At 39.2% G+C, this 17,309-nt stretch overlaps 1 protein-coding gene and 1 long non-coding RNA gene across 2 annotated transcripts in view; one reads left to right on the plus strand and one right to left on the minus strand.

Annotated features, from left to right (window-relative positions):
• Positions 1 to 5,103, minus strand: part of LOC133542192 (adenylate kinase 7-like) — a 24,899-nt gene extending 19,796 nt beyond the window's left edge. Inside the window, exons 1-2 of the mRNA XM_061886088.1 lie at positions 4,941 to 5,103; positions 4,713 to 4,862 (exon numbers count right to left, since the gene is read on the minus strand). Coding sequence (XP_061742072.1) covers positions 4,713 to 4,862; positions 4,941 to 5,015 — 225 coding nt within the window. The 5' untranslated portion in view covers positions 5,016 to 5,103. The remainder of the gene's footprint in view (positions 1 to 4,712; positions 4,863 to 4,940) is intronic.
• Positions 1 to 16,889, plus strand: part of LOC133542193 (uncharacterized) — a 25,013-nt gene extending 8,124 nt beyond the window's left edge. The window contains exons 2-3 of the long non-coding RNA XR_009804087.1: positions 15,925 to 16,024; positions 16,537 to 16,889. This is a non-coding gene — a long non-coding RNA (uncharacterized LOC133542193). The remainder of the gene's footprint in view (positions 1 to 15,924; positions 16,025 to 16,536) is intronic.
• Positions 16,890 to 17,309: the final 420 nt, after the last annotated feature.

The raw sequence follows: 17,309 nt of genomic DNA on the forward strand, positions 1-17,309 counted from the left end.
GGTGACCCGCGTCCGGGCGAGGGAAATCTGGGTCCATGGTTTTTCATCTTCATAAAGGTCTTCGAGCTGCTCTTTGTCTGATCCCTCACCTAGAACCTGTTTGCCTTGGGAGACCCTACCAGGGGGCTTTATGCCCCCGGACAACATAGCTCCTAGGATCATTGGGACACGCAAACTCCTCTACCACGATAAGGTTGCAGCTCAGAGAGGAGATTAATATTTTTTTTTTTTTTTTTTTTTTTACTTTATTAATATTATTGATAAAGTAAAAAAAAAAAAGTTATTGATTACTGAAAAAGTAGTTACACTTCACTTGCTTTTCCAACTTTGTTAATTACACCGTTTTCAGGTTTCTGCCTCAGTCACTTAGTCTGTCGGCGAACCTTGTCTCTCATTGTTGTTGTGTCTTGGCTTATAGTTGTTGTGTTGTGGTGTTTGTATTTGGTGGTGTGACTTTGCATTTGTGCTATAGCTGAAAGTTGTTGTGTTGTGGCTTTATTTTATTGTGTTGCAGCGTTTGGATTTGTTGTGACTTTTCTCCACCATGGTAGCTGTTTATCGAATTGAAAGTAATAGCAAGTCAAACCACTGCTCATTTTACCTGAAAATATTTGGTTGCAACTAATTTCTTAGGTAAACTGTTCATTCAACATGACAAGCTGGTGGTTGCACTTTATTTTTGATAGTATTATTGTATTATTTTTATGTTAAAAAACTAAAGCAAAGGTAGCAGATGAATTTACTGTTAAAATGTTGGTTACAGTACTCGTGAACATTTTTTGAATGTTTAAAATGACAGCAGAAAATGTTTCCTCTTGTTAATTAAACCTAAAGTGTTGGATGTTTATTCAAATAAGATGTGAATGCATTGGTCATTATTGTTGTTTATTTGCTTGTTTGTATACATGTTTCATTTATACCTAATTCCCTTACAAGAAATAACAGGAATCAGTAAACTTCACCTGCTGATTCCAGTATCCAGTACTTATTTCACATCTGGCTAAAAAGTTACTGAATCGATTTGAACTCATTGAATTGTTTTGGATCATATCGTTCTAAATAAACTAATATCGTCCCTGAACCGAATCGGCAAAGATTAAATATATATATATTGTTTGGATTGGGCCTTAGTAGCCAAGCATATGCTGTGCTTGTGAAGCCAAGAAAGTACACATCATGATCACTGACCTGAGTTTCTCACACTATCCACTAGATGGGGACCATTTGCAACCTGTCAGACCCCTGGGTATTTAAATTTAGTATGAACGCACGTCCAGGTTGCTTATTGAAATTGAACTTCTGCATACACACAATTATTTATACATATATACACTATATGGCCAAAAGTATTTGACCACCCATCCAAATGATGAGAATCAGGTGTCCTAATCACTTGGCCTGGTGAGTAAAATCAAGCACTCAGGCATGGAGACTGTTTCTAGAAACTATTGTGAAAGAATGGGCCGCTCTCATTGATTTCCAGTGTGGAACTGTCATAGGATGCGACCTGTGCAACAAATCCAGTCATGACGTTTCCTCGCTCCTAAATATTCCAAATTCAACTTTATTATAAGAAAAGTGAAGAGTTTGGGAACAACAGCAAGTCAGCCACCAAGTGGTAGGCCACATATACTGACAGAGAAGGGTCAGCGGATGCTGAAGCGCACAGTCAGTTGCTACAGAGCTCCAAACTTCATGTGACCTTCCAATTAGCCCACGTACAGTACGCAGAGAGCTTCATGGAACGGGTTTCCATGGCCGATTAGCAGAATCTAAGCCATACATCACCAAGTCCAATGCAGCGCGTGGGATGCAGTGGCGTAAAGCACGTTGCCACAGGACTCCAGAGCAGTGAAGACGCGTTCTCTGGAGTGATGAATCTAGCTTTTCCATCTGGCAATCTGATGGAGCAGTCTGGGTTTGGAGGTTGCCAGGAGAAGGCTACATTCCGGACTGCATTGTGCCGAGCGGGAAATTTGGTGACGGAGGAATTATGGTGTGGGATTGGTTTTTCAGGAGTTGGGCTTGGCCCCTTAGTTCCAGTGAAATGAACTTTGAATGCTCCAGGATACCAAAACATTTTGGGCAATTCCATGGGATGGCACTTCAAGTTCATATGTGAGTAAAGGCAGGTGGCCAAATACTTTTGGCAATATAGTGTACATACATACGTACATTCATTCATACATACAGTGTACATACGCGCACGTAGTGGTACATAGGTACATACGCTCCCCCATACAGTACATACAGAAATACAGTACATACATACACACACTTTCACTGTAAAAACATACATACAAAATTGTAATTTTCCTGAAAGAATAAATAAAGTACTATCTAATCTACTGTACATAAACAAACACATACTCATGCACATAATCACAGTTCATCAAACAGATATTAACGGTGTTCCCCTTAGGGAAACTGGGTAAAACATGGCACACTGACAAAGATTAACACATTGTTACTATAACAATCCCTCTATCCATCCATCCATTTTCTACCGCTTGTCCCTTTTGGGGATTCGGGGGTGCTGAAGCCTATCTCAGCTGCATTTGGACGGTAGGCGGGGTACACCCTGGACAAGTCGTCATCTCATCGCAGGGCCAAATCAGATAAACAGACAACACTCACATTCACACACAAGGGACCATTTTTTTAGTGTTACCAATCAACCTACTACAACAATCTACAGGGTTAATACAGTTCGCTCCTCTTTCATTTATCTGATTTTTTTTTTTTGTAATTCAAGTTATCATTACATTTACTTTATGTATTGTTGCATTTGAAACAGTTGTATTGTTGATAACAGAGGTAATTATTGTTATTATAATTTAACAAGTGTTGTTTTCTATTGGGTTTTTGTATTGCTCCATTTGTAGTGCAATAATGTTCATTTTCATTTCTGTGTTAGTGATATTTACTTCACTAACTGCTTATATATCACTTTTCGTATCATAATTGTACATATTGTATTTGCTAATGTTGTTCTGTTGTCATCTGTCTGTCATATCCCTTTCCTGTCCCCATAATTCCCCCCCCCTGGCTTGCTTTTTCTTCTTGTTTCTATTCACTCCTGCTGCGCCCAACATTAAAATAAATCCATTTAATAAAGTCAAATAGAAAACTAGCCCACACTTAAAAGTAAATCTGTACAGCAGATCTACATCAGGGGTCCCCAAACTTTTTTCCTCGCGATGATGTCACATTATCAATTGGAAGAGGCATTTTTAGACAATATGATTTGCCTGAGTGGCTTGGAGACACCGAGAGTAACAAGCGGTAGAAAATGGATTAGAAAGGACAGATGTTTTATATATATATATATATATATATATATATATATATATATATATATATATATATATATATATATATATATATATATATATATATATATATATACATATATATATATATATACATATATACATATATATTAGGGCTGTGAATCTTTGGGTGTCCCACAATTCGATTCAATATCGATTCTTGGTGTCGCAATTCGATAATATATCGATTTTTTTTGGTTCAACGCAATTCTCGATACAAAAAAGATACTTTTTCGATTCAAAACGTTTCTGTATTCATTCAATACATAGGATTTCAGCAGGATCTACCCCAGTCCGCTGACATGCAAGCAGAGTAGTAGATTTTTTTAAAAGCTTTTATAATTGGAAAGGACAATGTTTTATCAACTGATTGCAATAATGTAAATTTGTTTTAACTATTAAACGAACCAAAAATATGACTTATTTTATCTTTGTGAAAACATTGGACACAGAGTTGTGTCAAGCTTATGAGATGCGATGCAAGTGTAAGCCACTGTGACACTATTGTTCTATTTTTAATTTTTTATAAATGTCTAATGATAATGTAAATGAGGAATTTTTAATCACTGCAATGCTGAAATTATAACTAATATTGATACTGTTGTTGATAATATTCATTTTTGTTTCACTACTTTTGGTTTATTCTGTGTCGTGTTTGTGTCTCCTCTCAATTGCTCTGTTTATTGCAGTTCTGAGTGTTGCTGGTCAGGTTTGGTTTCGGAATTGGATTGCATTGTTATGGTATTGCTGTGTATTGGTTTGTTGTGTATATATATATATATGTATATATATATATATATATATATATATATATATATTTTTTTTTTTTTAACTTGGGACTTCCCACTGGCCAGATTTTGGACGCTGGTGAGCTGTGCCCGACCCGCGGGCCTTAGTTTGGGGACCCCTGATCTACATTAACGACATTGTCTGGACAAGAGAAAAAGAAGGAACAAAATGATGCCGGCGGGCCGCATTCGGCCCTTGGGCCAGGGTTTGGACACCCCTGATTTACAGTAATGCCCAATAATATACTTACCAATGCGGAAATATATCATTTCATTAGGTATATGTGTGTACTAGCAATATATGTAGTTGGCTTAATATCTGATCATTATTCGTAACAATTCTTTTATGGGTCCTAAAATTAGCATTTATTTTAGCAGATGGACCTAATAAAGTAGTTAGCGGTTTAAATTGATGGTAGGTTTTAATTAATTATATAGGGACAAGCAGTAGAAATTGATACATATTTGGTCAAAAACTTTATTTAAAAAATACTTTTAAAACTATTACGGGTGTATAGATGTCTGGTGCAAAGCAGTTGAAGTGTCAGAACAAAATAACGACCTTTGATTTCACATTTTTGCTGCGACTCACCGAGTACTGCTCCAACAAATACTTGGGTTTCTCAATGGAGGCGGAGGACACCGAGCCGACCACCAGGAAGGCAGGTTCCTCCGATTGCGGGAGAGGATCATCCTCATCATCGTCCACCTCTTCCACTCTCTCTCCACAGGTGGATAAATACTGCCCACGCAAGACACAAACCTTCATGTATGAGCATAGGCAAGCTAACGTCAACTTAACATCAGGATTGTACTTCACCTCGGCGATGTTTTTGGAGGAATATTTGTCGACGCCGTTAACAAAAATACGCTTAGGGCGCTTTTTGTCGCCCATTTCGTACAGGAAAGAATAATGTTGCTAATGTAGTATATGTGTTTTAGTGAGGGGAAAACGAAGAGCTCGTCTTTCTTTTGGCTTTTACTGTTTGAAATGGTCACCTAGGAGACGGGACCCGCGCTCGAAGGAGCTTGACGTCATCACTAGTCGACAAGGAAGCGATACATAAACAAACATGGCGCGAGTTTCCATGGCAACTGGCTTCCGCCTACAGTCCCAACCGGGTTTTTTTTGGGCAGGTTTTTTTTCTTTGACCGATTTTATTAGTCTACTAAAATTATATATTACACTTAGGTATTGGGATAAAATGTGAAATGTATATTTTTAAGGAAGGTTTATAGGGATAGGCCAGAGCATAGGCTAACACCAACAAAACGTATATAATCCCTTCACATTTCAGTAATAGAATCAATAAATCTGGCTCTTTTTTTACATCAGTATATTTTAATGTACTTCGTATTGTCAAGGCTGTTTAAAATGTTACAGTGTACAATTTGATGGATAACTTGCTTGGAAATCGTACATCAAGCAGCGTTTTAGTTAGTATATAATATTCCCCCCCCCCAAAAAAATGCAATGTATGGTAATATGATATTTGTTGCATGATTAGATAATAATTTTAAATAGTAAAAAAAAAAATATATGTATATATATATATATATATATATATATATATATATATATACATATCCATACATTTTGTACCGCTTATTCCCTTTGAGGTCACGGGGGGCGCTGGTGCCTATCTCATTTACAATCGGGCGGAAGGCGGGCCAACACAGATAGACAGACAACATTCACACTCACATTCACACGTTATATATATATATATATATATATATATATATATATATATATATATATATATATATATATATATATATTTGTGTGTGTGTTAGTGTTTTCCCGATACCAATATTTTAGTACCGGTACCAAAATGTATTTCTATACTTTTCTAAATAAGGGGGACCCAAAAAATTTATTTTAACGAAAAATGTAACGGTACATTAAACATGTTTCTTATTGCAATCGAAGAACAAGTTGGTCCTTAAATAAAATGGTGAACATACAAGACAACTTCTCTTTTAGTAGTAAGTAAACATACAACGGCTCCTAATTTGGTCTGCTGACGTATGCAGTAACATATTGTGTCATTTATCATTCTATTATTTTGTCAACATTATGAGGAACAAGCAGTTGGAAATGGATTATTGATCTACTTGTTCATTTGCTGTTAATATCTACACTTCTGTTAAAATGTAATAATCGCTTATTTTTCTGTTATTTGGATGCTTTACGTTAGTTTCGGATGATATCACACATTTACGTATCGATCCAATACATGTAGTCACAGGATCATACATTGGTCATATTCAAAGTCCTCATGTGTCCAGGGATGTGTTTTCTGAGTTTATAAAAATTATATATATTTTTTTTAAAAAGCAAAAAAGATTTTGTGATGATAAAAAAATATCGATGTAATCATAGTAGTATCGACTAGATACGCTATTGCACTTGGTATCATTACAGTGGATGTCAGGTGTAGATCCACCCATGGCATTTGTTTGCATTTAGGGTGCTAACTTGCTGTTAGCGGTGAGCTATTGTATCCTCCTATGGTGTGTAGTGAAGCGTGTTTAGCTATTCCTCGTCCTGTAGGGATGATACTTGAAAGAAACTTACTTTATTTGTTGCCATGGAGGCAAGGATTAGTGATTTAGAAGTAGCTGAAGCACTGCCGACTGCGAATAGACGTTCATTCGCGAGCAAGCCATGTTTTAAAGCACTTCTTCCTGAGGGTGTTTCAGTGTAATAGCTTCACCTTTATCTTTAGTTTAGTACTTTGTGATTGTACGCTGCCGAACATGATCCTCTGCTCGTAAAACCAGTCAGTCACGAGGTGACGTCCGGAAACCAGTACTTTTTAAACAGAGTATAGTACCGTTTTTTATTCATTAGTACTGCGATACTATACCAGTACCAGTATACCATACAACCCTAATGTGTGTGTGTGTGTGTGTATATATATATATATATATATATATATATACAATCTGTTATTATGCAGATAGATATTAAAGTACTTTATTCATCCATCCATCTATCCAACTTCTTCTGCTTGTCCGAGGTCGGGTCGTGGGGGAAGCAGCCTAAGCAAGGAAGCCCAGACTCTCCTCTCCCCATCCACTTCGTCCACATCTTCCCGAGGAATCCAGAGGCGTTCCCAGGCCAGCAGGGAGACATAGTCTTTTCAACGTGTCGTGGGTCTTCCCCGTGGCCTCCTACCTGTCGGACGTGCCTGAAACACCTCCCTAGGGAGGCGTTCGGGTGGCAAGTACTTTAAGGAGGCCTATTTTTTCTAGGCTTTCACAGGCAATACAAAAAATGCGTAAATCCTCCCTTTTACTGTCTACACACTGTGTCTGCTTGTAAGTACTTTATGATTGTGTGCACGTAGAACCAGTCAGTCACGATGCGCCGTCATCCCTAGGAACCGGTTCTTTTCAAACAGAGTCTAGTACCGTCTTTGATTCATTAATACCGACATACTATACCAGTACCGGTATACCGTACAACCCTAATATATATACTGTATAAAATGCAAATAAATAGTAAAGTACTTTTTTGAGAGCTATTATTTTTGGGCTTTCACAGGCCATACAAAATGACATGGTGGGCCAAACCTATGCACTTAACTATGAAGATAAGTTGAGGGCCACAAAATAGGGGGTTTGAGACCCTTGATTTAGGCACTTTAGGGAAAGACTATACATAAAGGCAGATAAAGGACCAGCATTGTTATGGATAAATTTAGCATGTTTCTGTGCAGCCGTGACCCTTTGATTTTTTTTTTGTTGTTGTTGAAATGTTTGGTTCAAGAACTTTTTTTTACGTTTTGACAAACGGCTGCTAAAGTACATTTCAATCGTAGCACATTTGAGGTTAAACCGTCGGCCAGATTGTTACTGTACCGAAGCCCACACTGTTGATATTCACGATAAACATGACTTGAATTATGTGCTCTGCATTATATGTTTCCCTTCTGACACTCATCCCGCTGGCTGTAGCTTTTTAATCATCCAAATTTCACACCACCCATGCAGTGATACTACAGATGCTACACACACGCACACACACACACACACACACACACACACACACACACACACACACACACACACACACACACACACACACACACACACACACTCACACACACACACACACACACACGTGGGTTTCCTCTTCTTCAATGTGCAGGACAATGGCGCACTGACATGGAAACTTCCAAAGCACCTCATATATTTATAGAGCTGACATTATCTGGCAAACTGCTGGCCAGCGCTGCATGGTGTCTGCTCTGCACTGCCACACAGGACCTAGCACTCAGTAATACACACCCCCACACACACTCAAAGTGCAGAGATACAGAGGAAAGCTTTTCGGGGGGATGCCTGGTGTGCCTTTGCCATGTATAGAGAGACTCTAAATATATGTTATTGTCAGTTAATTGGTCCGTCAATGATATCCATCCATCCATCTTCTACCGCTTCATCCCGTCAGGCTTGGTCAAAAGGATAGGACTCAGATGCAGAGCAGGGAATATTTCGGCAGGCTTTTATTTTGAAGCTTCCTTTCGCCTCCAGAGTCAGGGCAATTCAAAATCTACAATAACTAAACTGGTCGGCAAAAAGGGTTAAAAAACAAACAAAAAAAGGAACAACTGATAATAACCTCGAAAGGAGGAAAACACAAAAACAATGACAAACTATAATTGGCGCCGTATATTCTATGAAACTCAAATAAACACAAACACTCAAACAGGAGGAAGAAACAATGGCTATGAAAATTCTACACTTTCTCCAATCTAATAAAAAGTTAACAAAAAATAACACTCAAACATTTGAGGAAAGAAAGAACTATAAGAAAAATTGAAAACTCAACACTTCGACTGTAAAACAAAATTACACAAAATCACTCTGCTGAGGAGAAAAAGAAAACTCAAAATAACAACGAAGGAATTCAGGATAAAGGTGCACAAACATGGAGCGAGGGAAGGCATGGACAGGAGTTGAGAAAGACACGAATACTCGAGACCATCTGGCACAGAACAAAGGGAGGCGTGGGCTTATAAGACACATGAGGGTAATGGGAAACAGGTGGAAACAATCAGGGATCAGGGATGACGTCAGACTGATGACACAAAAGGAAGGGCAAGTGACCTGAAATGAGAGAAGAGTTCCTTTTCAAACTAAAACATGCAATTCACAAGACAGAAAAAACTAAGACAAGACTTCCCTCACCGCGGTGTGACACATCCGCATTTAATTATGTAGGCTGTGACGCATCCCAGGTTGTGTGTGTGAACCAAAGTTCAATACTCACCAATCGAGCAGCCAAACATATTAGTACAAGAGTATTCAAAGTTAAGATCAAGATAATTAAATATGCATTATATGAACAATGCTATTATAATATGTGTATTTTCTTTTTTTTTTTTACATCTTTTTTTTTCTTTCATTTATCATGCTAACAGTATTTTTCCATATAGTGTAGTTGGCGTTAAAACTGTTGTCACATTCTGACATGATCATAATAGACCAGGGGTGTTGAAAGTGCGCTCCGGGGCCATTTGCGGCCTGCAGCTTGTTTTTTATCGGCCTGCGACACTTTTTAAAGACAAAATAAAGACATCTTGAATTAGAACATTACACAAAACAACTACAACGGTGAGTCTGAAACTGTGGTATGTACCCAGGCTCCATCGTGTGGTATGCAAAAGATTTAATTTGTTATTTAAATAGTGTTTTATTTTCCCACATTCAAACATAGTTTCACTGTTCAAACTGTGTGTTATGTTACGGTGGTCAAAATATTAATTATGCTTGTTAAATAAAACTTCAGCCTTAATTTTAATTAATACTTTTTCCTGCTATGCAATTGTATTTTAATGTTGGTCACTATGTTGGACTGAAAGAGAACATGCAAAATTGGGAGAAATTCCGTGTAAATGCTTAAACGGGCAAACCGCTGAAATGTGCAAGTTGAATTCAAATGCTAAAGTTAGTCTGCTAACAGTTAGAATGTGTCAAGTACAAAGTCATATGACTATGAAGCATACGCATGTGATATTAGCTAAACAAATGTCACGCTATGGTTAACATGTTAACTTCAGCACCCTAACAGATAGCATGTGACTCTGTGGTGTTCGGCTGCCAAATAGGCTAAAAATATAGCATGCTAATGTTAGCATGCTGACAGCTAGCATGTGTCAAGTGCATAATAGTATGACATAGGTCTTTGTGTGTAAAATTGGCTAAACAATTGTGCATGTTAAAATGCTCATCTTAGCATGATACTGGTTAGCATATGTCGAGTATACCAAATCATATGACTTTGAGGTGTCCAGCTGCAAAATTACTTTAAAAAGTTAGCATGTGTCAAGTACCAAATTATGAGTCTGAGGTGTTTGGCTACAAAATTGTGTAAAAAAAAAATAGCACGTTAATGTGAGTGTGACAAATGCTAACAGTTAGCATGTGTCAAGTTCCAAGTTATGAGTCGAAGGGTGTTTGCATAGAAAATTGGTTAAAATAATTAGTACGCTAATGTTAGCGTGAACAATGTTAACAGTTAGTATGTGTTATGTATCCACATTATATGAGTCAGAGGTTTGGTTGCAAAATTGGCACCAAAAGTTAGCATGCTAACAGTAAGCATGTGCCAATTACCAATTTATTTGACTCTGAGGTGTTAATACATAAGATAAAACTACAACAACAAAACAGTGATTTTACCTAATGATCTACACATGCTAAAAATGCTAATGTTAAGATGCTAACAGTAAGCATGTGCCAAGTACCAATTTATATGACTATAAGGTGTTCGGCTACAAAATTAGAAAACATTTTTTAGCATATGTGAAGTACCAAGTCATAGACTTGAGTTGTTCAGCTGTAAAATTAGCACAAAAAAAATAGCACGCTAAAATGCTAATTTTAGCATGATACCGGTTAGTATATGTCAAGTATACCAAATCATATGACTAGGAGGTGTTCAGCTGCAAAATTTGCAAAAAAAGTTAGCATGTGTCAAGTACCAAGTAATGAGTCTGAGGTGTTTGGCTACAAAATTGGCTAAAAAAGTTAGCATGTCAATGTGAGCGTGAGAAATGCTAATAGTTAGCATGTGTCAAGTACCAAGTTATATGAGTCTTAAGGTGTTCGCCTACAAAATTGGCTAAATAGAATTTTCCCGCTAATGTTAGCATGAGAAATGTTAACAGTTAACAATTGTTAAGTATCCACATTATATGAGTCAGAGGCTTGGTTGCAAAATTGGCACTAAAAGTTAGCATGCTAAAAATGCCAATGTTATCATGCTAACAGTAAGCATCTGCCAAGTACCAATTAATATGACTCTGAGGTGTTTGGCTGCAAAACTGGCACAAAAAAATGTAGCATGTGTTAACTACTAAGTTATATGACTCTTGATTTGTTCAGCTGTAAAATTGGCTAAAAAAGTTGGCATGCTAAAATGCTAATGTTAATCTGGCCACAGTTAGCATGCGTCAAGGAAGAAGTCATATGACTCTGAGGCGTTTGGCTGCAAAGAAAAATAGCATGCTAATGATAGTAATGCTGCCTGAGGCTGAGCCACTCAGTGGCCACAATACTCAACAGTGCTGTCAAATTGCTTTGGTCTTGTCCATCCATCCATTTTCTACCGCTTATTCCCTTTCGGGGTCGCGGGGGGCGCTGGCGCCTATCTCAGCTACAATCGGGCGGAAGGCAGGGTACACCCTGGACAAGTCGCCACCTCATCGCAGGGCCAACACAGATAGACAGACAACATTCACACTCACATTCACACACTAGGGCCAATTTAGTGTTGCCAATCAACCTATCCCCAGGTGCATGTCTTTGGAAGTGGGAGGAAGCCGGAGTACCCGGAGGGAACCCACGCATTCACGGGGAGAACATGCAAACTCCACACAGAAAGATCCCGAGCCTGGATTTGAACCCAGAACTGCAGGACCTTCGTATTGTGAGGCAGACGCACTAACCCCTCTTCCACTGTATTATTGGTATTTTTAGTTCGTTTAGCCTTTTTTATGCTTGAAAATGCCTAATTTAGGACAATATTCTGTGCAATATGCATTTTTACCAATATCACAAAGCGAAGTAATGGATGTCGTGTTTAGACAGCATAGCATATATTGATTGCCCTATAGTATGTTGATTTTTGTCAATTTAATTGACCAAAATGGCCCCCGAATCCTTCAGTTTCTTTTTATGTGGCCTTCGCTGGAAAAATGTTGGACACCCCTGTTGTACATACTTGCCAACGTTCCCACCATTCTCCCGAATTTTTCCCGATTTCCACCCGGACAACAGTATTGGGGGCGTGCCTTAAAGGCCCTGCCTTTAGCGTCCTCTCTCACCTGAAAAGGAGACTATTATATATGTCACCGTTATCCATAAGTTTATCTATAACCCATAAAGTAGGCAGGCACGGAACTATTTCCCAGCCTGTGTTTATTCCAGCCGGCACATTAATACACTGACGCACAACATCCGGATTCCCATCATGCATTGCTTCAAAACTTCGGCAAGTAGTAATGTCCAATAATATAACAGAGAAGAAGCAGAAGAACAAAGAAGAGACATGGCGACTACGAGTAAGAAGAAGAAATACCTGTACGCTTGCAAGTTCATCCATCCATCCATCCATCTTCTTCCGCTTATCCGAGGTCGGGTCGCGGGGGCAACAGCCTAAGCAGGGAAACCCAGACTTCCCTTTCCCCAGCCACTTCGTTTAGCTCTTCCCGGGGGATCCCGAGGCGTTCCCAGGCCAGCCGGGAGACATAGTCTTCCCAACGTGTCCTGGGTCTTCCCCGTGGCCTCCTACCGATTGGACGTGCCCTAAACACCTCTCTAGGGAGGCGTTCGGGTGGCATCCTGACCAGATGCCCGAACCACCTCATCTGGCTCCTCTCGATGTGGAGGAGCAGCGGCTTTACTTTGAGTTCCTCCCGGATGGCAGAGCTTCTCACCCTATCTCTAAGGGAGAGCCCCGCCACACGGCGGAGGAAACTCATTTCGGCCGCTTGTACCCGTGATCTTATCCTTTGCAAGTTCCAAATTGGAAAAAAATAATTTCAGTGCATCCAGGACAGCTCGAAGGGGAAGGGGTATGCTGCCTGCAAATTTTGTCGATCGGACTTCTCCATTGAACACGGCGGCCAAACGGATATACTCATTCATAAACAGATTATATGCAGTGGGGCAAAAAAGTATTTAGTCAGCCACCGATTGTGCAAGTTCTCCCACTTAAAATGATGACAGAGGTCTGTAATTTTCATCATAGGTACACTTCAACTGTGAGAGATAGAATGTGAAAAAAAAAAGATCCACAAATTCACATTGTAGGAATTTTAAAGAATTTATTTGTAAATTATGGTGGAAAATAAATATTTGGTCAACCATTCAAAGCTCTCACTGATGGAAGGAGGTTTTGGCTCAAAATCTCACGATACATGGCCCCATTTATTCTTTCCTTAACACGGATCAATCGTCCTGTCCCCTTAGCAGAAAAACAGCCCCAAAGCATAATGTTTCCACCCCCATGCTTCACAGTAGGTGTGGTGTTCTTGGGATGCAACTCAGTATTCTTCTTCCTCCAAACACGACGAGTTGAGTTTATACCAAAATGGATACATGGATGATACAGCAGAGGATTGGGAGAATGTTATGTAGTCAGATGAAACCAAAATATAACTTTTTGGTATGAACTCAACTCGTCGTGTTTGGAGGAAGAAGAAAACTGAGTTGCATCCCAAAAACACCATACCTACTGTGAAGCATGGGGGTGGAAACATCATGCTTTGGGGCTGTTTTTCTGCTAAGGGGACAGGACGATTGATCCGTGTTAAGGAAAGAATGAATGGGACCGTGTATTGTGAGATTTTGAGCCAAAACCTTCCATTCAGTCATTGGTGGATTATAATATTGTTTTTTTAATTTAGTTTTTAACATGGCTGTGCAGCACTTTGGAAACATTCTTGTTGTTTAAATGTGCTATATAAATAGAGTGGATTTGATTGATTGGATTCCATCAGTGAGAGCTTTGAATGGTTGACCAAATACTTATTTTTCAAATAAATTCTTTAAAATTCCTACAATGTGAATTCCTGGCTGACTAAATACTTTTCCCCCCCACTGTATATACATATATATATACATATATATAAGAAATACTTGAAAATAAATACACCCCCCGCTACCTCCCCATCTCCCATATTAAGAGGTCTCAAGGTTGGCAAGTATGCTGTAGTGCAGACCTGGGCAAAGTAAGGCCCCGGGACCACATGCGGCCCGTTGAGCTTTTCAATCCGGCCCGCCGGACATTCCCAAATAATTTTTTACATCGTAAGTCTTCAACTATACGAAGTATTTCAATGCTTGGAATCTGCGCTTATGGATGATATACTAGTTACTATGGTAATCTAATTAGTTGCTATGGTAATTTAATTAGTTGCTATGGTTTTCTAATTAGTTACTATGGTCATCTACGTCACAGCAGATCAGACGAGGCACCAAGTAGTGTGGGCGGGAAGCATTTACACTGACGCGGAAGGAGATTTTCACAACAAAGTTCTAAAGCTTAGTGACAATAGAATATAATAGAATAGAAAGTACTTTATTGATCCCTGGGGGAAATTCAGCAAATATCTGACGTATCAGATTTTCGGTGGGTTAATTTTGTACCCTTCGTGTTCATATTTCACTGTTTGTTGCATTTTTGTTGCGTTTCACTTGATTGTAAAATATGTCGATCGAAAGGGGGTGTGACTTTTATGTGTTGTCAATATTCCGTGTTTTATCGTTCGTACAAAAATGTTGAATTCCATTACATTATTTAGGGCGGTCTTTCATAACGTTTTTAGCATTGAATCAGGCATTATGGTGAGGTTTTGTATTAGTGTTCCTAAAAATCAGATATACCGGCCCCAGACACATTTTTTCTCTAAATTTGGCCCCCGAGTCAAAATAATTGCCCAGGTCTGCTGTAGTAGATGGTCGACTTCTTACTTTTTTAATTAAAGTGAGCAAAAGCGATGTGTAACTGGCGCCCCAGCAGCTGTTTACAGCAGGCATGCTGCATATCACAGTGACGGATGTTAGCGCCGAGGACAATAACGCTTCGAAGCATCGCTCATTGTCAACGGCCGCTGTGTTATGACAATGCTTGCATGTAATTCATCATGCACGGTGTAAAAAAAAAAAAAAGACCCCAAAAAACCCTGTTTGAAATGCTAAAACTACCAGTGGTGGCACTACTAAGCCAATTGGACCTGTTGTTTGTTGTTTTCTCATGTGTGTTAATGCACTGAAATGAAGGAGACGCATTGCAAGGATGATATTTAAATCCCGTCTGTCTGCGAGTCATGTAGTGTAAACTGCTGTCTAAGCAGGAGGTAGACCTGGCTGTTAAGAAATAACAGTTGTTCCAAACAGCTGCTGAAGTGTGCGTGTAGGGGAGGTGGTAGGCTGGGAGGGGGCTTGCAGAGGGGGCAGCTGTCATGACAGAAGAAACCGTTTGCTTCGTACGTTTCCTTTTAAGGACGAAACTTTCCTCAAAAATCATGACCCGTTTTAGACCCATCTGCTTGATCCCGATAAAGACACAGTGATAAAGACGGGAAAGGGTGGGGAGGGGGTGGGTTCCCGGGCTGGAAGTGTCTGATTGGCATTAAGGGAGGTTGGGGGCTTCTGACCAAAATGTAAAAAAAAGGTATTGATTTAATCATGGATTTGCCTAACTTTCTCAGATTAAAACCAACATAATTTATTTGTGTTTCTGAAGTTCCATCCATCCATTTCTACCGTTTGTCCCGTTCAAGGTCGCGGGGGGTACTGGAGCATATGTCAGCTGCTTTGGGCGGAAGGCAGCGTACAACCTGGACAAGTCGCCACCTCATCGCAGGGCCAATGTTTCTGAAGGTAGATTTTTACAAAAAGTTTGTAAACAGTACATATGGCATGATTTATTTTAATTGTTCTTTTCCCAGGGTTGAATGATTAACGTCTATCTTTTAGATTGGAATGAATGGATTTTCACTCGTTTGGACAGGGTCGGAATAAATATTGTACATAATATGACCCAGATCTTTGGTGGTGCAGGATGTTTTTTTTTTATAACCTGACAGGGTTCTATTAACTTTTCATCAGTGATCACAATTGAATTCAGCTAATAGTTTCTCTTTGCCAGCATTGAACAAGAGCACAGTCCACTAGGTCAAATTCTGATTCTGAATGTTTGATGGGAAAGTCACAGGAACTCAGATCTAAAAAAAGACAATTAATGATGGACAGAATATAATTTTTAAACAATTATCATTTTCAAACAATTATCTGGATATGTCGTTACTTTGACTACTGTGGGCCAAAGTAGCCCAAATCATATTTTTTCCAGCTGACTGTTTACACTGCAGGCAAAATGTGATCTTTTTCAGACTCCAGTGTGAACGCGCACAGGCCCCAACGCGGCCCCAATTTGGCCTCGAAGTAACTTGCATGCGCAGTGCAAGAAAGAAAACAAAGGAAGCTGTGATTTGACACTTTTACAAATATGCAACATACTGTGAAACCACACCAAACAAGAATGAAAAACACATTTCGGGAGAACATCCGCACCGTAACACAACATAAACACAACAGAACAAATACCTAGAACCCCTTGCAGCACTAACTCCTTCGGGACGCTACAATATACACCCCCCCAACCCCGCCCACCTCAACCTCCTCATGCTCTCTCAGGGAGAGCGTGTCCCAAATTCCAAGCTACTGTTTTGAGCCGTGTTAAAAAAAAAACAATGCACTTTGTGACTTCAATAATAAACATGGCAGTGCCATGTTGGCATTTTTTTCTATAACTTGAGTTGATTTATTTTGGAAAACCTTGTTACATTGTTTAATGCATCCAGCAGGGCATCACAGCAAAATTAGGGCATAATAATGTGTTAATTTCATGACTGTACAGTATATATCGGTATCGGTTGGTATCGGAATCGGTAATTAAGAGTTGGGCAATATCGGAATATCGGATATAGGCAAAAAAGCCCTTATCGGACATCTCTATCCATAATGTATAAATGGATAGATATAGTGTAATACAGGGGTGTCAAACTCATTTTAGATGGGGGGCCACATGGAGAAAAATATACTCCCGAGTGGGCCAGTCTGGTAAAATCACGGCAGGATAACTTAGAAATAAAGACAACTTCAG

This window comes from Nerophis ophidion, linkage group LG24 (assembly GCF_033978795.1).
Source record: "Nerophis ophidion isolate RoL-2023_Sa linkage group LG24, RoL_Noph_v1.0, whole genome shotgun sequence".
NCBI lineage: Eukaryota > Metazoa > Chordata > Actinopteri > Syngnathiformes > Syngnathidae > Nerophis > Nerophis ophidion.